Raw genomic sequence first — 20,824 nt, 5'->3', positions numbered from 1 at the left:
GGTAACGATGCGGTTCGGAGCTCTCCCCGCTGGCGCTCGGGCCACTTGGTTCCTGACGTCGATCTACGGCCAGGCTTCGCCGCTGCAAATGATTGTCCACGGGTGTTTCTGGTGTAGTTTGTAGCTTTTGTCATGTCTAAATATGTAACCAGTTATGCAATTACCAAAATTAATATGTATTGCTAAATGAAAATGTACCAATATATGCTATGAGACCTCGAAACAACTTCGCTACCAAGCTGGAGCTTCCAACACGCTATGTATGATGGGAAGATGGAAAAATGGAAAGAACAAGAAGCGAAAGGGCTAGCCGTAATAGCATTAAGGGACTCTCGTTATTGAGAGAGGTCCATGTTCAAAGGGGAAGAGGCACACTGCACGCCAGAAGTAGGAATCACCTTGAGATTCTGGCTCGACTGACCGGTGTCCTTCATGAAATCAAAACTTTGCTGAAGCCAGCTACCAGCATCTGCGATTGCCTGACTGAGATTAAACGTCTCCATTCCCTGGTGAACACCTTGTCCATCCTGGCCTGTTGTTGGAGCCGATTCACTTAGGTTGAGGGGCAAGGAGGCACCCTCTGTGGCAGATTGGTAAGTTTGTTGATGATCTAACTGTTGAGCTACTGATTGTGGACTATCTTCATCTTCACCTGATTGGGATTCCGCAGTGTGATATTCGTTGTTGGGAGATGTTGGTTGACTCCTAGTAGAAGGGCAGGGGCTTCCAATATTGGCCATCCTTTTTCTCTTGGAGTCTCTCGTCGTAGGCGAGCCTGAGTCTGGCCGAGACGCACGCTGTCTCTTTTCTGTGCTAAAAACGTAAGGTGTAGCTGCATCAAGTATGAACTGGGTATTCATTGGTTGCGTCATATTTCTGTTGGTAGGTTTCAAACTCCGATCGTGACCAGCTTGCTCAGTGCTGAAATTGAAAGGTGTAGCAGCATCAAGCATGAATTGCGTGCTCATTGCGTGCATCCCGTCCTTGTTCATTGATCTAGAACTCCGCTCTAGATCACGTCGAATTGACTCTTCTAGACGGTAGAATGGAGTGAAATTTGCTGAGTGAAGCGAAGCATTGGGTGAATGCACTATGCGATCTGGATTCGGTGTATGTTGTTTGTAATATTCTGGACTATCCAGATCATCTTGAAAGGACTTCTGGGCATGTAAAAGGGCAGCCTGCGTCGAAAGTTGGGTATCAGGGCTTGGGGGTGAGTCTTGCCCTGAATTTTCTTTTGGTAAAGCTGTTGAATGCAATGATATTACCCGATCTGACAACCCCAAAGGTGCTGGCACTTGTTGAGCAGAAGGGAGATCATTGTACGTGTTCTGTTCGGTTGGCGCAGATGGAGCTGTGTTTTGGAATGTCGATGTATCATCCTCATTTTCAGCATCTTCTGTTGCGGTCTCTTCCTCGGTGACATCGCCATCTTCCCTTGCGACTTCTTCCGCCGCAACATTGTCCTCTATGAGGACTTCCTCATCTGCGAACCTAGTTTCTTTCGACAAAGTTTTCTGGCTTTTATCTTTTGTTGTAGAGTCCTCATTAGAAACTGCTACTTCTTCAGGAGCCAGGGGTGTAGGTTCAGCAGGATCCAATGCTTGATCTTGAGCCCTAGCAGGACTAGACCTGACGGATGCGGGATTGATTATGGATTTTTCTTTCAGAGGGCTATCCTCCTGCAAGAAAGTCTCTTCTTGCAGGATACTTTCATCATGCATAGGAGAATTCTTTTCCTGTTGACTCGAATTTTGTCGAAGCCACCTCCGATATTCAAATCTCGGCAGCTGAGAAGAGGAATTAACGATCCGGAGAGACGATTCCAGCGGCAAGTGAGATCGTTGATATTGTTGGAATGGCGATAATTTGGGCATACCAGGGGCTTTAGGTGAACTTGAGGCGGCCGAAGTCGACCGTGGGGATAGGTGTTTACTCGAATTCGCACGAACACTCTGCGCTGTCTTCGCTGGAACAGTTTTGATAGGAGGGTATTTCACTGGAGAGGCCGGCGTCTGTGGAACCTGTACTTGAACAGGGCGAAGCATCGGCCGACGGATCTTATCCGACTGACGAGAAGCAACGGATATTGTTGGTGAGCTCGGCGGTTCGAACTTTGTGAAGTTCATGAGCCTCCGATCCTTTTTCAGCCATTCCGCTGTCCTAGGCGGTATTATTGACTGGTCTTCAACTACCGATGATGGTGTTTCCCTTGATTGGGGCTCCTTTAATTTTGTGGAAGACCGTCGCAATGTTCCATTTTGTCCACCAGGCCCAGTGCACGGGGTGGGTTCCTTGGATTGCCTCCGTGATGATTTAGCAGGTGAAGAACGGGCTTCGGCTTGCACCGATGACATTGGGGAGTTGAATGACGTCGCAGGAATCTCTGGGCGATGACCACCAACAGATAGACCCTCTCGATACTTCGGAGCCCGCAAGTCAGTTTCCTGGACCACGCGCTCAGGGATATTTGTTTTGCGATTCGACAAAATCCGCGCTGATGTTCCCGCCCCATGCGTCCTGTTCTTCTTCCATGGATTTTTCCATCCATCATTCAATGGGCCTCGCAACGACGCGGAGAGAATGAACAGCGGTTTCCCCTGTAGATGAGACTCCGCCAACTTCTCGATCCGCTGACGCTTTGCAGCTCGGGCGATATCATCCAGCTCATCATCGGAGGCAAACAGGTCATCTGGATCTAGCTCGGAGGACGAAGGCACGCACGTTTCGAGGGAGACCGGGGAGACGGGCCGTGGATAGGGCATTGGGGTCGGGTTTCGGAGATTATTTGCTGGGAGGAGAAGCCGCGGTAGTTAAACACTGCGATGGAGGTGTTTTGGGCTGATGCTTGGAGGTTGTATTCATTTCTGGTATAGCGGTAGGCCGACCATATACGGTTGACAATTGACACCAGGCAGATGTATCTGCCAGAGATGAGTCTGCCTAACGCGAAAACCACTTAACGCGTTTGATGCCCCAGCAACGTGCTCACCCGTGGGTGGCGGTGGGGAAATGTTATGTCATCATCGTTACCCGATCGGACCAGCTAGAAGTCGATGTAAAAGACTTAGCGCTCGTTGGAATTGGAAACTAAACAGCACATATTACCTTTCTGTGATTCGCAACATCTAACCAGAAGCAAAAAGCGAAAAGTTGTCGAATAATAGCTTAAAATGTCAAAAGCAGTCAATTCTACTACAAGTACTCCGTACTCCGTGCAGCAATTTCGATCAAGACAAAATCATAGGGCAGCTAGCTATAGCTCTTCTAATTGACATACTTTGTATATAGCTCATAATCTAGCAGTCTACCTCAAACTATTACTATAAAAACAACTATAAAAGAAGGGAGAAGGTAAATGATATTCACACGAAGTAAAACTCTGGATAATCAAACACCGCACAGAAAAAAAGAATAGGATCTCACCCTCGACCGAAAACAGCAAGACTATATGAAAAGAGACACAAAAAAAAGGCCACACTCCATCAATCATCACGCCACAGCAAGGTACAAATAAAGCAAGAACGCTAGCAAGTGGGGAAATGATATGAGATGAGCAGGCAATTTGTCTATGACACAGAATCGAAGTCTCAGAGCAGGGTATCAAGGGCGGTACACGCATGTAGCGTGAGGGGGGAAATGGGAGGGAGCAGAGCTGGGCGAGGGGATGAGTGCGGGTGATTGGTGCAGATACACACACATGCTTCAATGAGATGGGGTTGGTTGCCTTGGATTGTTTATTCATGATACACGGGCGCGCGCGAATGGGAAACATGAGTTGGAGAAATGGGGGAACTAGATATGAAACATTCGACATTCAAACAAGGCAATAAGGGGGCAGTCATTAAATGGTCATCATCACGGAGTGCTCGGTACGCTCCTTCATTCGCATGGCTTGGGCTTCCAGAGAACGGGCCATCAGTTTCGTCACTGCGGATGGGTGTGAGAATGGTTCTGGTTTGTGTAGGGTTGGGAGGAGGGATGATAGAAACTAACCTGGCCAGACAGCAGCTCTTTCCAAGAGACTGGCTGTCGCAATCAATATTTTACATCCGTATCCCCCTTCCACGACACTAGGTAGTCGTTGCACGACACTCAGCGCAGACATGGAATTGCCATTTTGAACCTTGCGCTGCATTTTCATTTCAATACTCCCCAGGATCTCCTTGATCTTATCCACCAGCTTGCAATCCTCGTCTTCTAGTAACATGACTCCAGGTACTTGAGTCAAGTCGGTATCATCGCGGCCTAGGATACCAAGGTAGGGGCCCACGCGTTCTTGAACAGTTGTGATCCACTCCGCTAGTACCTGTGCACAATCGAAAGCGCACATCGCGCACTGGATGGGTAGTTCGCGCGACGAGAACTCGGCAAAGGTGTTACCCAGACGATCTGACATAGAGATGGAATCTGCTGCGTAGAACGCTGCTTTGCGCAGATGCTTTTCACGCTTTGATTGGCCAATCTTGTAGATGTTGGAGAGGGTCTGCATGGGCTCGCCTTGCGTCGGTGTCTTGGAGATGGCTAGATCTGATACTCCTAGGTCAGCGATGGAGTCTCGTCTCGCATCAAGTTGACCTGTGAGAGACGGGTCCACAACGTCGTTCATTGCAGAATCTGAATGCTGGAAAATTTCAGCGCCGCGTGCGAGCTCATCTGCCATGCCGTTCCAATCGCGTTGCCAGAATGCCTCTTTGCATCGGCCTAGGTTGACAAATAATCGAACATAGGCCAAATCTAGAAGGGGGATGCTATCTGCAGACAATGGTCCAGCCCCGAACGGATTCGGTCGCTCTAGGCTGTGGACAGGGTTGCTAGCCCATGCCGCTTGCCATGCCCGTAGAGCGGGCTCGATGTGGGATTGCATAGCCTCGGTCTCCTGGGTGGTCCATTGTCGACCCATGTGCCTTTGGCGGGTTTCCCAGATATAGTTGTGTAGCGAGTATATAAGAACCAAACAGCCGAAAGTACTTGGGCGATTTTCAGAATTAGACAGATCGTCCGAGTTGTAGAACAGGTTTGCCGATTGATTCTGTTCTCGTTGGCTGGCGGTCAGAAGGGACGTCAAAGCAGCAGAAAATGGCAAGGTCTTCTTCGAGGCTGTTTGGCCACCCATCTGCTTCCAGGCCTGAGGTGATTCCGCCGCCCAGAGATCCTCGTCACAGGGAAGGTCAAGGCGGATTTCCGAATTTGTGAGTGCAGGTGCATGGTTGTAGGCGGAGACGAGAAAGCTGGAAAGAACAAAGATGGCGTAGAGGGTACGCTTCCGTTCCTCTACAAGCTTCCAATTCAGCCAATCTCGGCGCTCCTTCGGTTGACTAAATGACGAGGACGCCCAGTTTTCTATGTCGCCGGGATAATCATTTGCGTTGGTACCAACAGTGAGATGATCTTGCGGCAGGTTCTTGGGATCCAGGTGGTGCGTTAATTCGGCTGCGCGTGCTAAGCTGACCAAAGCAGCACAGTGCGTGCTGGCAATGTCTGCCGATGTCTTGTCACCACAGGTGTGGCCGTATACCACGTTCAAGAGCATCGCCTGCACGAGCCAAAGCGGGGTATTATGTACTGAGCTATCGCGGGAGGAATTTGAACGATCGAGAGCAGCAGACATATCGGCCTTTCGTCGTTCTTCGAGGTACAACTGGATCATCTTTTTCGCGGCATCGAAGAGATCCTTGGAGGCAGCAGAATCGTGTTCGTACAGGGCACCGATAGCTGCCATAGATAGGATCAGACAACCGCCGCCTCCAGCGACACCGGTCGAGCTAAGATTGAGATGTCCGCTTGGCGTGCGCAGGTTGTTCGTGTACTGGGGGGCTTGGAAATTGAGGGTAGGAATATGGAGAAACGGATTGTGGGGATGGAAGTAGGTGATGTATGCCGAAATGTACCGCTGCAAGTCCGAGGTACTGGGCAGTTGACTGGAGCTGTTGAAGCCAGTCGAGCGGGCGAACAGTTCGCGACTGTTTAAAAGTCCACTTGCGGGCTGGGAATACTTGCGATGATTGAAGCCAGTGGGGGTCGACATGCTCGCTAATAGAGCCTGTCGTGTGGAGTCTGTAAATGTATCCGTTGAGACTGGTGAATGTTCATTTCGAAGGGCACTATTCGTGAAAGGAACGTTGAGAGGATTAGGAGGTTCTCCGTGTGTTGCCAGAGAGGATGAAAACATACTCTGCGAATGTCCTCCCATGATGGGCTGGCCGACCGAGGTCATAGATGGAGGGGTAGCGTACGTTTCAGCAAACGGATTCTGGGCCATTAGAGACTTGGGCGACACCGTCTCTGGGGGGATCCCCAAGTCATTCAACGTCGTCGGGGAAAAGTCGATCGCGAACTGATTGGCCGGGTGATGGGCAGGGAAAGGGTTGTGCCAACCGTTGGAGATGGGAATGCGATTAGGCCCATCCAGCATGGCCTCGCTGATTCCGCTCTGGCTACCGGTACTCATTGCTGATGGCGAGGACTCGTCGATAACCGAGTCGTTGCCATTTCCCATAACCACACCTGTGTCAAAGCCGTTCATCCAGTCAAAGTGCTGCATCTCATCATCCATCATGGGGTCCGCAGATTGTGGAAGTCCATTGTGATAGTGACCGAATGGAGATGAAGGCGAATCGCCAAAGCCTTGCGGGGATCCTGCAAAGTGTAATTGCGCTGGGTTGATAGTGCTACCGTGACCCATGAGCATGCCATCAATACCGGTATCGAAGCTCCCATACACGGGAGCAGTCCGAAGTCCTCCAGACATGTCCATGGGAAGACCGGAAGTTTCGATCTTCGCAAGCCCGTTCATCGAAGGGTGTCCAGAGCCGAATCCCCTATAATCCATGCTTGAGCCGACAGAAGAACTAAGGCTAGGGTGATATGCGTGACCCGATTGAGTGGGCGCAGATGACGGATTACCGGCACCGGGAATACCCAAAGCTGCCCCATCAACGTGGCTGATAGTGTTAGCCCTCGGGCGCATCGACGCAGATGAACTATTGGCGATGGAGTTCTTGCGAACCCGGTTAGCACCGGGTGCAGCGCCGGTGCTCTCACGGCGACCGTTTCTTGGTCGAGAAGATGGCGTGGTGGTCATGTGTAGCTTCTGCTGGTGTCGCAGGAGCAGATCGCGCCGAGCGAAACACCGGGCGCAGTCCGGACACTCGAATGGCTTTTCCTTTGTGTGGGAGCGCTCATGGCGTTTGAGGTGCTCCAATCGCGCGAACGAGCGACCGCAGGTGGTGCAGACGTGGGGCCGAGGCTTGTCTGTTTTAGGGGGTGGAATGTTGCCATTGGCACCCGTTTGGCCATTTAGGTCGGTCTGCTTCTTTGACTCCTTTGGAGCTACAGATATATGGGTAAGAATTGCACATCGGGAATCGTCTCAGCCAAACTCACCAGGCATATTTCCCGGAATTTCGTGGATACTGGCAAGGTCCACCACTTTTGGGCTATGGTCCCGATCTTGTCCAACCATAGCATCCAATAGCATTCTTTTCTTCAGGAACTCCTCACAGACCGGAGTGTTGATCACTGGTCTTGGAGGAGGGGGGGGCGTTGCAACGTGGGGGTAATTGCTAAGGGATAGAAGAGGTCTGCGTCAATCTTATGATTGAGCCAAGGTCGCGCGTCACGATATTTGAAGTTTCAAATTTGTACAATGTGTTGCATTAACGACTGTTCCATCCAAATGACATCAAGTCAGCATTTGTCTCATATGATGCGTAGAGGGTGCTATCGCAGCGACCCAAGGTACCGAAGCAGGCTATCAGGAACCTTGCCGTGAGATGAACGGGGACGCACCAATAATGGAAAACAAATTTACAGTCTATCGGAGGATTCGCTGTGTGCCTGAAAATAATGGTTGAATGAGGTTTCGATTGCAGGATATGGGGAGACCTGAAACCGATATGTTGGGTATGGAGCCTAGTGTTGTGATGTCTGTTGGGTGTTGGAAACATGAGCGAACCGGACCAAACGCAGGTGACGCTTAGACATAGCACTTGGACCAGATCACTCACATCACACTGTTTGGAGCTTGAGCAGTGACTTTGTATGCTTTAAACTCGGGCATCCATTGAGGGAATTGATCTCACAACTCGGTGAAAGTTGGATAAGCCGGAGATAACCGACGGAGTGCGGATAAAGCAATTGTCGATAAGCAAAGAAACCACGACGACACAAGGGAAGAAAGTAGGTGGGAAGAAGAGGGATGGTAGGAGAGATGAAGTAGTTGGGAAGTTCGAAATCGCCTCCGAAGGTTGAGTATTCAAGAGTCGTTCTACAGCAGAGCGAGAGGTACCTGGGCCAGGGTACTTACATACACACCGTGGTAGTGGCATTAGTGGCGGATATAGAGCGAACCGGGAAGTACTAGTGGGGAAGTACTGTGGAGGTACCGGCGATAAGGAGGTCCGAGGACAGAGGTACACCGGGGGTACATACGAGGCAACTATCAGCTAGGACGATATCAGGCCCAGACAACCCAGACAGCAGATGAGCGACAGACGAGCACGCCAGACAGTACCGATACAGAGAGCAGATGGTGGATCCAATCCACACGGGCTGACATTGTCTGCCAATGATGCCCCCACGATTACCTAGGGTGATACCAAATATGGAATAGACTGAATCTTATGAACACGCACAGTCTACTGGATGCCCACTAGTTCCTGACTCTGGTTATCAACGCGATTCATTGGTTGCTCTCCACTTACTTCCCTTCTTGGGATTAGCGGCGTAACGCCAGACTTCACTAGTATTGTGCCTTTTTAGGAACTATTTTAGTTATGAAACATCTAATTTGATACTATGTGGAATGCAATTGAGGAATGTTTCGTTTCAGAAAAGAATTCAGGAATTAGTTTTGAAACTTATGATTTTTGTACTATGTAGTATTATAGTGTACATTGAGGTACGGAGTACATTATAAAGAAATAATATGTACGCGGCTGCATGTATGTTTTATTATTTTCAAAAGAATATCTAAGCCTGGAAGCATCGGAGTGGGTCCGAGTGTGACTGAGCAATAACAAGCCCCATACATGTTAATAATACAGGATAATACATGATAATACAGTGTAATATGATTATTAATGTACAATATATGCAAGTATATATAATTTATAAGACCTCGTGACTTATTTGATTTGATTCTTATGGCTTACTTTGTATTACTTTTCCAAGGGCCCCTTAAGAAAAAAAAGACCAAAAAAGAATCTGGGGGCTATCCGGGGGGCGGTATTGAGCGGAAAGATCCGCAAATAATGTATGGCCATGCGCCATTATTGTGGGGGGAAACCCAAGTCAAAAAAAGGGTTCATGTGGGGGATTTCCCCCAGAGACATGAAAACGGAGAGAGAACATGCCGTTCTACAATTGGATGTGCCAGGAATATCCTCCGGCTACATCTGTACTTTATTAGTGTCTTTAGTGGCGAGAATAATAACCTTGGGAAACATATCTGGGGGTTGCCTTTTTTTTTTTTTTTTTTTTTTTTTTCCCTTTTTTCGGCGATTGGCTCCCCCAGACTTTTAATTTGTTTCCCCGGAATCTGCCCCTCGAACGTTTTTCTAGAATCCCCTCCCATCGCTGTATGGACTCACTACGCACGTTACGCCACGCCGTTTTGAGTTTTTACGGGAACGAGGCGACTCTAGCCATTGGCGTGCAGTCGACCATGAGATCGCTAGATCTGGGGTTATATGGTGACGATCCGTTGACGCATTGGAAAGTCCACGGGTTCCCAAGGTTTTGACTTGCATTCTGACAAAGATGTCACATGGAAGCCCTTCTTTGTCTAGGAACTTCAAAGTCCCTCCGAATCTCATGCCTGGAATACCAGTGGAAGTTGTAGGCCTTGCAATTATTCGGTCGCACGGACATCTCGTTTGCAGAATGCCCCGGACTTGACAATGCACTAGTTAAATTAGCCCACTAGAGCGAGTCTAAGGAAGCTGCAGGTGACCTGAGTCAAGTCAAGGGCGGTCGAGCGACAAATGAAACACCGGTGTTATAAGCCACTCCCCCCAGGTGCGACGCAGTAAGCTGTCTCTAAGCTGTATTAATTCTGGGGTTCATCCGGACTGTTAGGATGGCACTGGCCAATCCCCCCAGATGGACGGGTGAATAAGCTGCAACTCAAGGGTCTGAGTTCCCCCTTAAGCACGTCGGCACCCATTGGAATCCGGTCCATTTCCAATCTGCTTGCGCCTATGCATGAATAGATGAAAATGGCCTTCAGCCACATCCAATATAATCACCGTACTAAACCCCGTGAGCAATATATCCGATCTCTCCGAAAGCGAGCCACGGAGTTTCCATGGATACCCAAAAAAAAAAAAGACCGATCAACCAGGGCGATTTGTTTTTTGAAGACATGTCTCACCCTGGGGAATTTTAAGCATCGCACAATCCCCAAACGCAGTTCACCGGTGTGAACACAGCCAAGATGGCGTTACGCAACAACACCGAGGCTATTCAGAAATGACATCTAGCCTAAACGGACAAAATTCCAAGCCCCAATAAATCGCCCAGGAAACCAGCCTCGCCCTGACATCCGCCAACTCCGACCAATCTCCTGACACAGGTCCACATTGAAGAAGGCATCGTGTGTGAGCTCGGGGCGCACATCAATCAGGGGCAGACGCCACTGATCCTAATCATGCAATGATACTGTGCACTTAGGCACTAGTGCTCCCTACACTGGTATACATTCTTGTATCAGGAGCATCCTTGTACGAGCGCTAGCCATACATCGTCGAGTCCATCAAGCGTTATTGTGTAACCGCGCTTCGCGGATGATCTATATGTGTGACGGGTATATATGATTTTCCATCCCGTCTTTATGTAGTAATATTCCTAGAATAAATTACGATGAAACACTTCAGTCAATATCTATCAAAATTTCCCCATAAATTCTCCGAAGCGCCCACGTCCTAGCCCTGTCACGGGGGGAGTGGTCAGTGCTGGCATCGACGCGGGATGGCGGAATACACCCCTGATCGGACTTTAGGCCGTGCCTTTTTGTTTTTCGGTTTTTTTCCTTCCTTACCGGATATACTACCCGGGCATTGTCGTTTATCGGTGAAGAATATCCTTGTACAGAGATAAGGCCGTCGTCATGGGCTTGGACCTTACATAGTAACAGTCAATACAGCATATGGAGGCTACCTTCCCGATTGACGTGAATCAGATTAGAGGATCATTCTTGCCTCCGTTTAATTTCCTGAGGCTCTGAGTTGTCTCGCCCCCATGCGTCATATATGTCCACAATGAAACCGCTAATACCTGTAATCGTGGACTAGAATAGCTATTGTATCAAGCCAACCACATTTGTAACACGTTAAATGTATCTTAATTTGTTGAAACCAAACATAAATAATAAAAAGGTACCAGGCTAACTACTCCCACCGTCGTCATTCCAGATCGAGCGGCAAAAAAAGACGTAAACAACACACCCCAGCACGGATGATCATCACCGGGACATCAAGACGACCCAAAGCCCGAGTTAACAAAAAAAATCCTCCCGGCCATAATGAAAGCCAAATGTCGCACACGATCTGGCCAACCACATATCTATTTGAAACAATCCAGGCAATAATAATTCAAAGAATAGCAGAGTGGATAGCGGATGATACGGAGACTAGTGGAGTTCCCGCAAGCCTCTATGGAGAATACAAGCGATTAATATTGACAATTGATTCGTACAGGTTTCGGCCGTATGTCTGGATAACGTTATGGGGGTGATAACACGAGGTGGCTGATACGACATGGACTATTTATTCCATCATTATTATGACTACAGATAACAGATAACGCCTTACGGCTAAGGCTAAGACTACTTTGTATAATGTCCGAACTAACGTTATTTCTCCGGATAGTACGGCGGGAGTCGCAATACTATATTGGGTGTAGATCGAAACAGCTATGCAGTAATACTCGGGAAAGGATTTCCCATCGCATGGACAGGCGCTCAATTTCGCAGTCTGACTGGATGGCCAAGTCCCTGCGTGGATGATCAAAGTTTAGTGTGGGTATAAGGCCAGATCACACAGGATGAGAGCTGCCAATTGTAGGCTGCGTCAGCGTGTTCGGACCTACCTAAGAACAGTGCTTTTCATTACTCCGTAAGTGAGAAGCATTTGTGGCGAGTCCTGGGAGTTTATCCGCCTCAGACTTGAAGATGTTATATTTAGTAGGCCCGGTACGAAATACGGAGGACCCAGTTTGTACTCCGTACATGGATGTACATTGAATGTAACATTCTATGACACTAAGATAGGACTACCCCAACCTAGACACCCTTGTACATAGGAGGCATTATCCTCTTTCAGTACAATTACCGATAGGCGGAAAAAACCGCTGGATTTCACCGATAAGAGAAAAAGAAAGAGGCTGGACCTGACAAATTGATATCGGAGATATTTATTTGACCGGAGCACAGCCGATGTCGCAAAAATGAAGCTAGTTTAGCCTGTTTCTCCTTCGACAAACGTGAGAGCGGTTAGATCTGATGTGATTGACCGGCTGGCATGGGCGTGCATTAGCGGTATTTATTGCAGGCACGATGACGAAGGAAAAATTGATTGTACTCTTTTCCAGCGGATTGGATAGGAGCAGACTTGGCCGGTATGTCGTCGATCAGATCGATTGATTTTCTAGCGGGAGGTACCTTGCGTAGTATGCAGTCAGCTTTTTTGGGAGTGTAGGAGTTAGGTATACACACACACATATACACACACACTGGTTCGTGTATACACACTGTTTCTAGTTATATATTTCTCAACTGACTCCGATGTCTTGAGCCGAGCAACACAAGCACAACAGTAAACTGTCTAACATTGAAATGCGCTCAACAGTCTCCATTGGAATTTATGCATGTCATACCTGGACCGTCAATCCACTCCACAGTCTCCATATGCCATGGCATTCTAATATCCATACGATAAATGTCCAATATAGCAACGTGGGTCTTTTTGCATTGACAGTGACAACACAAAGAAAAACATCCCACGTCGCCACAATGCACAGCCAAGGTCGATCTTCCATCTTCCCAAGATTATAATGTACATATATAGATGTATATCGTACTTATCTATTATTCAGTATTTCTAATTCCAAATGCTATTGATTTTCATATATAAAAACCCCCTACACTAACCATCGCAGTGAAGGATCATTGAACCGACTGGCCCAGGCAACGATTCGTCGCACCCGACTCGGCCCCAGGACAACTCGCACCGAAAAGCTACATGTACATGAGATATGTACTTAGTCACGTCACATACAATAGGCTGCATACATAGTATTTAATGGCGCATTGGCGATCTGGCACGGTCCATCCTGTGGCCGCAGTGACTTGGCATAGATGCAGGTTATCCCTGCTAACGCCTTGTACATTCTGTACATTCTGTACATTCTGTATGTTTTGTGTTTTGAATAGCCGACAATAGATAGTTACGTATCTGGGTAAATCCGTGGAATTATGTCCTAGAAGTGTTGATGTAAGGGTGTATCTTCCGATGCAACTGCTCTGCTGATGTTTTGCATTGCAGATTGCCCCTCCAAGTATCGCTGGCCTCGGCTTGAGCGATTGGCGGAATTGCCTAGTGGACCTAATTCCGCTATTAAATGGAGGAATGTATATCAACGTCATTGGCATGGATGCGATGGAAGAGCCGGGAGTGATATCTTCGATACGGTCGCTACTGCCCAGGAATTTCGCGAAAAGATATCTCTATTTACTATGCCAGATATAAAGACAAAATCTTTTTTTGTTCACCGCCCTAACCATCTGAAGGAAAGGGTCTAACTCCGAGCATAATGATATTGAGGAGCAAAAAATCCACAGAATTCGAATGGTATATGAGCAAGACATGGCACATGAAATTCCCGAGTCAGTCGGAGCGTAGATACATTTTCTTCGTCTAGACACTGATCGTCTTGAAAACACTATAAAACGAGATCGGTTAGCTTGCTTCATAACTCAGTATCAAGAATATAACATACCTGAATCCACTGCTGCCGGTCGCCATGAGCGTACCAGGCATCTGTTTCTGCCAGTGGAGTTCCTTGACAGCCTCCATATAGTGAACGAAGAGAAGTTGCGAAGGAATATCCGCCATGTTGGCCTGGCGGCTTTCTTCGTCGTCCAGCTCGACAGCAAGATCCCAAAGTGTGACAGTGTTGTCTGCGGAACCAACAGCGACCACACTGTCATCTGAGGGGTGCCATTCGATGGTGGTGATCGGCTCCTTGTGGAAGTCGAATGATGCAACGGGGGTAGAGGTGATCTGAGCAGAAGGCGCCGAGGCATTGGGCTTCCAGTGACGCAAATCCCAGACTGCCCACTGTCCATCGTCGGCACCAGTAGCCAAAAGGTGAGCTGTCTGGTTAGACCAGCTCATAACGTTCACGTCGGTGTTGGAGACCTGGACGTCGACCGCGGGCTTGCGCGACTTGGATCGCACATCCCAAACCTTGACGCTACCGTCACTGCTAGCAGATGCAAACACATTGCGCTCGTTAGGAGACCACTGCAATTCCTCAATTGAGGAAGCGTGGCCTGTGAATGGCCGGGTGTCGGTAACCCAGCCGCCGCCTTCGGTGCGAGTAGTAGCGTAGATCAATCCGTTGTTGTCACCGGTCAACAACTTTCCAAGAGGCTGGAGCGGAGACCAGTCCAATGCATATCCTTCGGTCTTGTGCATACGCAGGGTGGAAAGAGGCTTAGATGCTGAAGGGGGAAGAATGGTGCCGGGAACATCGAAGCTGGAAAGGTGGGCGGTAACATCATGAATAACAACTTGCGAGTTCTCGAGCCAGGTCGCGGTGAGAGTCTGCGGGGGCTTGGAGTAATCACCGGACTGTGAGGGGGTCTGGTGGGTACGGATGCGGTTTGTTGTTGAGCCAAGCGGGATTGACTTGGACTCGAGGATGGGCTCGCCCATGTCGTCGTCATCCGAGTCACTGTCTGACTCGGCGCCGTTGTCCTTCTCCATTTTGCTCAAGCCGCTCATCTTGAGCACCATGAGTTCATTGTCCTTCTTTTTCGATCCCTCGGCTTGTGTACCAGTAACAGCGTAGACAGTAGCGGGGTAGGTCTTGCGGTTATCACCGAGAGAATCGCGCACAATATCGAAGGAAAGGCACGGCCAGGGTGTGCTGAGTGTGTGAAGCATATCATAAGTGGAGGGATCGGGCGATAGTGTCTCTCCGGGTGCCAATTTTGTTCGTCCAGGAATAAAAGTCTCCTTGTCGACATCCATAGCTTCTATAATATTTAAAAAGGTTAGTTCAGTTGAACAAATTCGGACATTCCGGTAGAGTATACGCACCCTTTTCTTCTTCCTCGCGCTCAGCATCTGGGCGACCATCCACTCCGGCTTCTAGGATCTCATCTTCACTCTCGAATTCATCCTCGAACTCGTCTTCAAACTCCCCCGCCTCGTCCATTGGGGCATCTGCAATTGGCCGATCGCCAGCCTTGAGGGCGGCGGTATTCTCGTCGACTTCAGCACTTCTCTTGGACATCTTGAAATCCGTTGAAAAGGTGTTAATTATAAGAGTGTCGAGACCAAGGAGGGGATGCGATAAGAACTTTTTTTTTCCCGTAAATTTTGGCAACAGCGTGGGAGTGACGCTAAACCTATCGTGGACTAGCGTCAGATCACAGTTGCCCGCCCTCGAGCTGAAGGTACCTGAGGGACTCGGACGTTCTTATTTATGTGTCTGGGCCCTGTTGTTTCAAAAGGAATTACATACTTGACATTCATTTCTAGCCTGGTTCCTGCATTTGTTTGCTTTGCTTAGGATTTTCGTCACCTCCCCCGCCTCCCCCCAATTCTGTCTGTTTACTCAGGGACAACCCTTGTCCGCTTGAACTCCCGAGACACAGCTCTCGGCTCCTTCAATTTTCTTAAAACAATCCCTTGAGGAATCCACATGCAATCTCGCTAGATTGCGCTGGAATTTCAGCCCTCTGTGTTACTGGTCAGTTATCTCCTGAAATCCTCCGTCCAACACCTCCGGGTATACGCTGACAATCAGGACTTGTTTAATAGGTTGCATTTCTGAATTCTACCCCGATAACGATATCGAAACACCATGGAGTTCCCTAAGTTTAATTCGGAGCCTTTTGCTGCACCTGACGTAGGAGCGCCCGCTGTTCCCGTCGGTGCGCAATCTGAGCAGATTGCCCCGGAGGATCGGACGCAGCAGGTACAGGAGCAAGCACACGGACTGGGAGAGGAGATTCCGCCCGAGCAGCCTCTGGAGCAGCCTCTGGAGCAGCCTCTCGGACAACCTCTGGACCAACCTCTGGAACAGCCTGCACATGTCATGGTCAATATCGAAGAGCCGGCTTCCGACCACACAAGCAGCCGTGCTGCCATCAACAATGGTTATAACAGCGACTCGAAGGCGCATTACCACTCGCGATCGACTGACTTTCATCAATCTGCCCCCGAATATGCCGCCCAAGATACCGATCAGTCCCGCCAGAACTCATCTCCATTGCTCAGCCACCACGCACTACCTGTTCCCAACTCCAGACCTGGATCTGGAGTCTCCAGTGGTACAGAACGCAGCCCTGGCGTTTCTCAGTTGCAGCAACAAGATGCCAGCCAGCGCCAAGCCACCCAGGCCAACAAGAATAGTGTGGTGATTAAAGTTGGTATGGTAGGCGATGCGCAGATCGGAAAGACCAGTTTGATGGTCAAATATGTCGAGGGCAGCTGGGATGAGGATTACATCCAGACATTGGGTAATTTGAATTTCTGTTCATCAAGTGGCTCTGTTCTTTCTAACTGAGGACTTGTCTAGGTGTCAACTTTATGGAAAAGACAATTTCGATTCGCAACACTGAAATCACTTTCTCGATTTGGGATCTCGGTGGTCAGCGTGAGTTTGTTAATATGCTACCGCTTGTCTGTAATGACGCTGTTGCAATTCTTTTCATGTTCGATCTCACTCGCAAGAGTACGTTGAATTCAATTAAGGAGTGGTACCGCCAGGGACGTGGCTTCAATAAGACAGCCATTCCCTTCCTGGTGGGGACCAAATATGATCATTTTGTGAACTTCCCCCGTGAGGATCAGGAGGAGATCTCTATTCAGGTATTCGGTGATCCTCGTCTATTTCCCTACAGCAACTAACATATTTACAGGCCAAGCGATTTGCTAAAGCGATGAAGGCTAGTCTGATATTTAGCAGCACCAGCCACAGCATCAATGTGCAAAAGGTACGTTGCGACCCGTATCCTATTGTTCGGCTTATTTCAAGCCCGATAAGACACATGCTGACCCACTGCAGATCTTCAAGATCGTTCTTGCCAAGGCATTCGATCTTAAGTGTACCATTCCGGAGATCGAGAATGTTGGAGAGCCCCTCCTCCTCTACAAGAATGTCTAAGAATTGCCCGTTTACCCTGACGATGATGTACATTGGGACGAAGTGACGCTGCTGATGATCGACGCTGGCCCTCTACCCTCACGGCTTTACCACTTTGTGAATTTCCCTTTCCTTTCTCCAACGATGTACTTGACCTTTCTTATGTCTGTATCACAGCCTCGGGCTCTTCTGAACAGGTTGCATGCTATCAGTTGGAGATCTCGGGGCTTGTTATTTTTTAACTGCTAACCTTCTCCTTGTCATTTTCTTTGCTGCATCTTCTTCCTTCATTCATCTCTGAATGTAGCTAGCTTTTTTTGTGTTCCAGATGAGGACTTCACCAGCTTAAGGCGTTTGGGAGTCCGAATCGTGATATTCTGGAAATACATTCAAACCTCTTCTGTTTGCAATCTTTTCATATTGTAGATGTATGTATGTACTTCGTACCTCGAAGTTCCAAATATAGATCTGGACCCATGGATACTCCGTATATCGCCCCAAGGCTGACCCCCTCTTTAGTTGAGCCTCTTGTTTTGTTTTTTGTTTCTTTCTTTACTCCTTCAATACTGGCCTTTCCCGTCTTGCTCGCCGGGGTTCTGGTAGCTGAAATTTAATTATCAGCAACAATTTATTTACGATTATCCGGGGTGTCTGAAGAGTCCGACCAGGCTACATACTTTCGCCCCCGCCAAGCCAAGGACAAGCTACCCTGCAACCCAAGTTATTAAATTTGTCTAGACACGTCTTGACTTGCCCCTCAATATAGGCTTAGGCACCATGACTGAAGATCCCAAGTTGAATTCTATCCAGCAACGGATCGCCAGCCTCAACCAGTCGCAACTGGCCCACCCACCGGGAGGCCCTCCACCACCATACCGCCCAAACGCCCAACGGAGCGCCTCAGCCAACAACCCTCCCTCATACGATGCAGTCGGCTCCGTGGTGGATAGAACATTTGTCGGAAATGAACCCGCAGATGAGAGAACCCAGAGGCGGGTCCTGCAAGCGCCTTCAATGGAATCGCTCCGGCCTGAAGTGAAACCCAAACCAAAAGCCCCTCCGCCGCTGCCCACGCGAAAATTAGGTCGCCTGCCTCCTCCTACACCAGCTCGCCCTGCGCTACCACCGCGCAGACCGACGGACCAAAAGCGCAGACCCTCCCTTGAGTCGGTCGCTTCCGATGCGTCATATTCGACAACGTCGACAGCTCTAACTGCAGGGCGGGGCACATCAACAACATCGGTGAACTCCACCGTTAGCAATCGCATCAAGGCGCCTGCATGGGGCGAGACAGAATTGCCTACATTGCCTCCCCGCCGACCAAAGGAGCAAGCTAGCTTGGAACCGCCCCCGCGGCCTACAATCAGTAGTAAGAGGAGCTTCGGAAGCCTGTCTGCCCGATTGACCTCCAAAATATCGCTACCGGGCTCCAAACCGCCCGTTCCCCCTCTTCCAAGTCAGCCTCCACGACCCAGTGAACCTCCTCGACCTACGCAGCCCCCTCGGCCTACGCAGCCTCCACGGCCTACGCAGCCTCCGCGGCCTAGTTCGTCTCCAAATCCTAGCCGGCCACCCCCGCGCTATGAGGAAGAGGAACCCCCAGTACCTCGACTGCCAGCACGCCGGCCATCCGCAGTACATGCAGACACAAATGGAACCGGTGATGACTTGAGTGTCAATCTACCGATTCGGAAGACATTACCTCCTCCGCCAACGGCCGCGCAGATCAAGGACGCTAGGCAGCTCGGGTTTGGCGATACGACTCCCAAACCCAGCAAAACTCCGCCACCAATTCCACATGGCTCCCGTCCGGATCTATCCAAAATTCTGGCTACCAAGCCACGTTTCAATGGGTCAGCCGTGTCTCCAAGTCCCCCACCCCCCGCGCCAGATACGGAATGCTTGGTATGTCGGGACTTCTCGGGCCCTGATAATCATGCAGCCCAGTACCCTCGTGCATCGCTTCCCACACAGGATATGGCGTGGCTGGCCAATGCGTTGACAGCACCGTTCCCATCCATGACAGACAAGGCACGCGCGATATTTACGTGGTTGCACCATAACATCTCCTACGATACATATGCCTTCTTTAACCACTGTGTGCAGCCCTCCACACCAGCCAGTACTCTTTCATCTGGAATGGCAGTCTGCGAAGGCTACGCAGGACTATTTGCAGCATTAGCCACCCACGCTGGTCTAGAGGCAATAGTAATCGGTGGCCACGGCAAAGGCTACGGACACACCCCTCTTGCTCCAGGGGCCCGGACCCCCCCGTACCAAGGCAACCATGCCTGGAACGCTGTCAAAATCGACGGAGGCCGATGGAAGCTAATCGACCCCTGTTGGGGCGCAGGAGCAATAGAAGAAGGACAGACATACAAGCAGCGATTTGAACCAGCGATGTTCTCAATTCCGAACGAAGAGTTCGGCCTAAAGCACTTCCCAGAAAACAAACGCCAATTCTTCCGCGAGGACGGACGTCCCGATCTAACCTGGGAAGAATATATCCTCACAGACCCAGATCGACCAAATGGCGTCGAAGGCCTAAAAGTCTACAGCGATGCCGACAAGCGCACTCTCGGCCGCAAGACCTTCCAACCACAAGGCTTGCGCATTTCCATCAGCACGCCGGGTCCAATGCGCTTCCAGTTCGGTCTCCTCTGTCCGCACTGGACACTGTCTCGCCACAGCCACATCCAGCATGCGGGCTTGTTCCTGCTTATGATCCATGGCGTGGACGGACGAGAGGATGACAGACTTCCTTTCACACATGTATCAGGCTCCGGACCCGCGGGCGGTGGCGAGCTCTGGTATGTGGATGTCCCCAGTGCACGTATGCTTGGTGCGCCTGGTCAGAAGCTGCAGTTGGCTGTGTTGACTAGCTTCGGGGATCAGAAGGATGCTAGTGCTGTTACGGCGCAGGAGTTCAAGGAGAAGGTTGGCCGGGTTGGGATGAGTTGGGCTTATGTTGCTGAGTGGGAGTTGGTTAGATAGGTTTCTACTGGACTTGTTGCTTATCTGCGGCAGATGGTTTGATATATTCAGGTGGGCAGCAGGTGCTTTAATATTAATGTATGGTTTGTCTTCTGGCGGTTTGACGGTTTGACCTTGTTCGCAGGGTTGCGACATTCACAGATATACATGGATGGATACCTACTTTCAGGTGTGTCTTATTAATCAATTCTACCATTTTCAAGGTTATTAGGTATCTCTTCCGAGAGTCTAGGCAATCCTTACTCACGATTAGTATATGTATGTTCTTTGATATGTAAATTTTTGTTTTGCAATATGGCATATAGTCTCTTGCTTGATATAGTTGTAAGAACAAAAAGCACCACTGGTCACAACAGAATCAAAGCAACTGGAAGAAAGCAAGATACTGAGCTCAAGATTGAATGTTTGTTCAACAAAGAAAGATAGCTGCATAGGGAAGGGGAGTGATTGA

The 20,824-nt window shown here is 49.4% G+C and overlaps 5 protein-coding genes across 5 annotated transcripts; 2 read left to right on the top strand and 3 right to left on the bottom strand.

The window, feature by feature from the left end:
- Nucleotides 1-335: 335 nt before the first annotated feature.
- Nucleotides 336-2,765, bottom strand: N7479_011265 (uncharacterized protein; the record flags this gene model as incomplete). The annotated part of the gene is made up of 1 exon (XM_057258956.1): nucleotides 336-2,765. The coding sequence occupies one exon, from the start codon at nucleotides 2,763-2,765 to the stop codon at nucleotides 336-338; it is 2,430 nt and encodes an 809-aa protein (XP_057106414.1).
- A 1,079-nt stretch (nucleotides 2,766-3,844) lies between these two features.
- amdX (putative C2H2 transcription factor (AmdX)) lies at nucleotides 3,845-7,480 on the bottom strand (the record flags this gene model as incomplete). The annotated part of the gene is made up of 3 exons (XM_057258955.1): nucleotides 3,845-3,930; nucleotides 3,997-7,332; nucleotides 7,387-7,480. The coding sequence occupies 3 exons, from the start codon at nucleotides 7,478-7,480 to the stop codon at nucleotides 3,845-3,847; spliced, it is 3,516 nt and encodes a 1,171-aa protein (XP_057106413.1).
- A 6,245-nt stretch (nucleotides 7,481-13,725) lies between these two features.
- N7479_011263 (ribosome biosynthesis protein RRB1) lies at nucleotides 13,726-15,636 on the bottom strand (the record flags this gene model as incomplete). The annotated part of the gene is made up of 3 exons (XM_057258954.1): nucleotides 13,726-13,941; nucleotides 13,999-15,262; nucleotides 15,327-15,636. Coding segments are annotated over 3 exons (1,599 nt in total), but the record flags the coding sequence as incomplete, so codon positions are not given.
- Nucleotides 15,637-16,095: 459 nt separating this feature from the next.
- On the top strand, nucleotides 16,096-17,400 carry N7479_011262 (Small GTPase superfamily; the record flags this gene model as incomplete). The annotated part of the gene is made up of 4 exons (XM_057258953.1): nucleotides 16,096-16,753; nucleotides 16,813-17,105; nucleotides 17,156-17,230; nucleotides 17,302-17,400. The coding sequence occupies 4 exons, from the start codon at nucleotides 16,096-16,098 to the stop codon at nucleotides 17,398-17,400; spliced, it is 1,125 nt and encodes a 374-aa protein (XP_057106411.1).
- Nucleotides 17,401-18,156: 756 nt separating this feature from the next.
- On the top strand, nucleotides 18,157-20,373 carry N7479_011261 (uncharacterized protein; the record flags this gene model as incomplete). Its single annotated transcript, XM_057258952.1, has 1 exon — nucleotides 18,157-20,373. The coding sequence occupies one exon, from the start codon at nucleotides 18,157-18,159 to the stop codon at nucleotides 20,371-20,373; it is 2,217 nt and encodes a 738-aa protein (XP_057106410.1).
- Between the last annotated feature and the right edge of the window lie 451 nt (nucleotides 20,374-20,824).

Source organism: Penicillium vulpinum (assembly GCF_028829585.1).
Source record: "Penicillium vulpinum strain IBT 29486 chromosome Unknown utg000004l_segment0_segment0, whole genome shotgun sequence".
Taxonomy (NCBI): Eukaryota; Fungi; Ascomycota; class Eurotiomycetes; order Eurotiales; family Aspergillaceae; genus Penicillium; species Penicillium vulpinum.
This window is presented reverse-complemented; position numbering and strand designations above follow the sequence as displayed.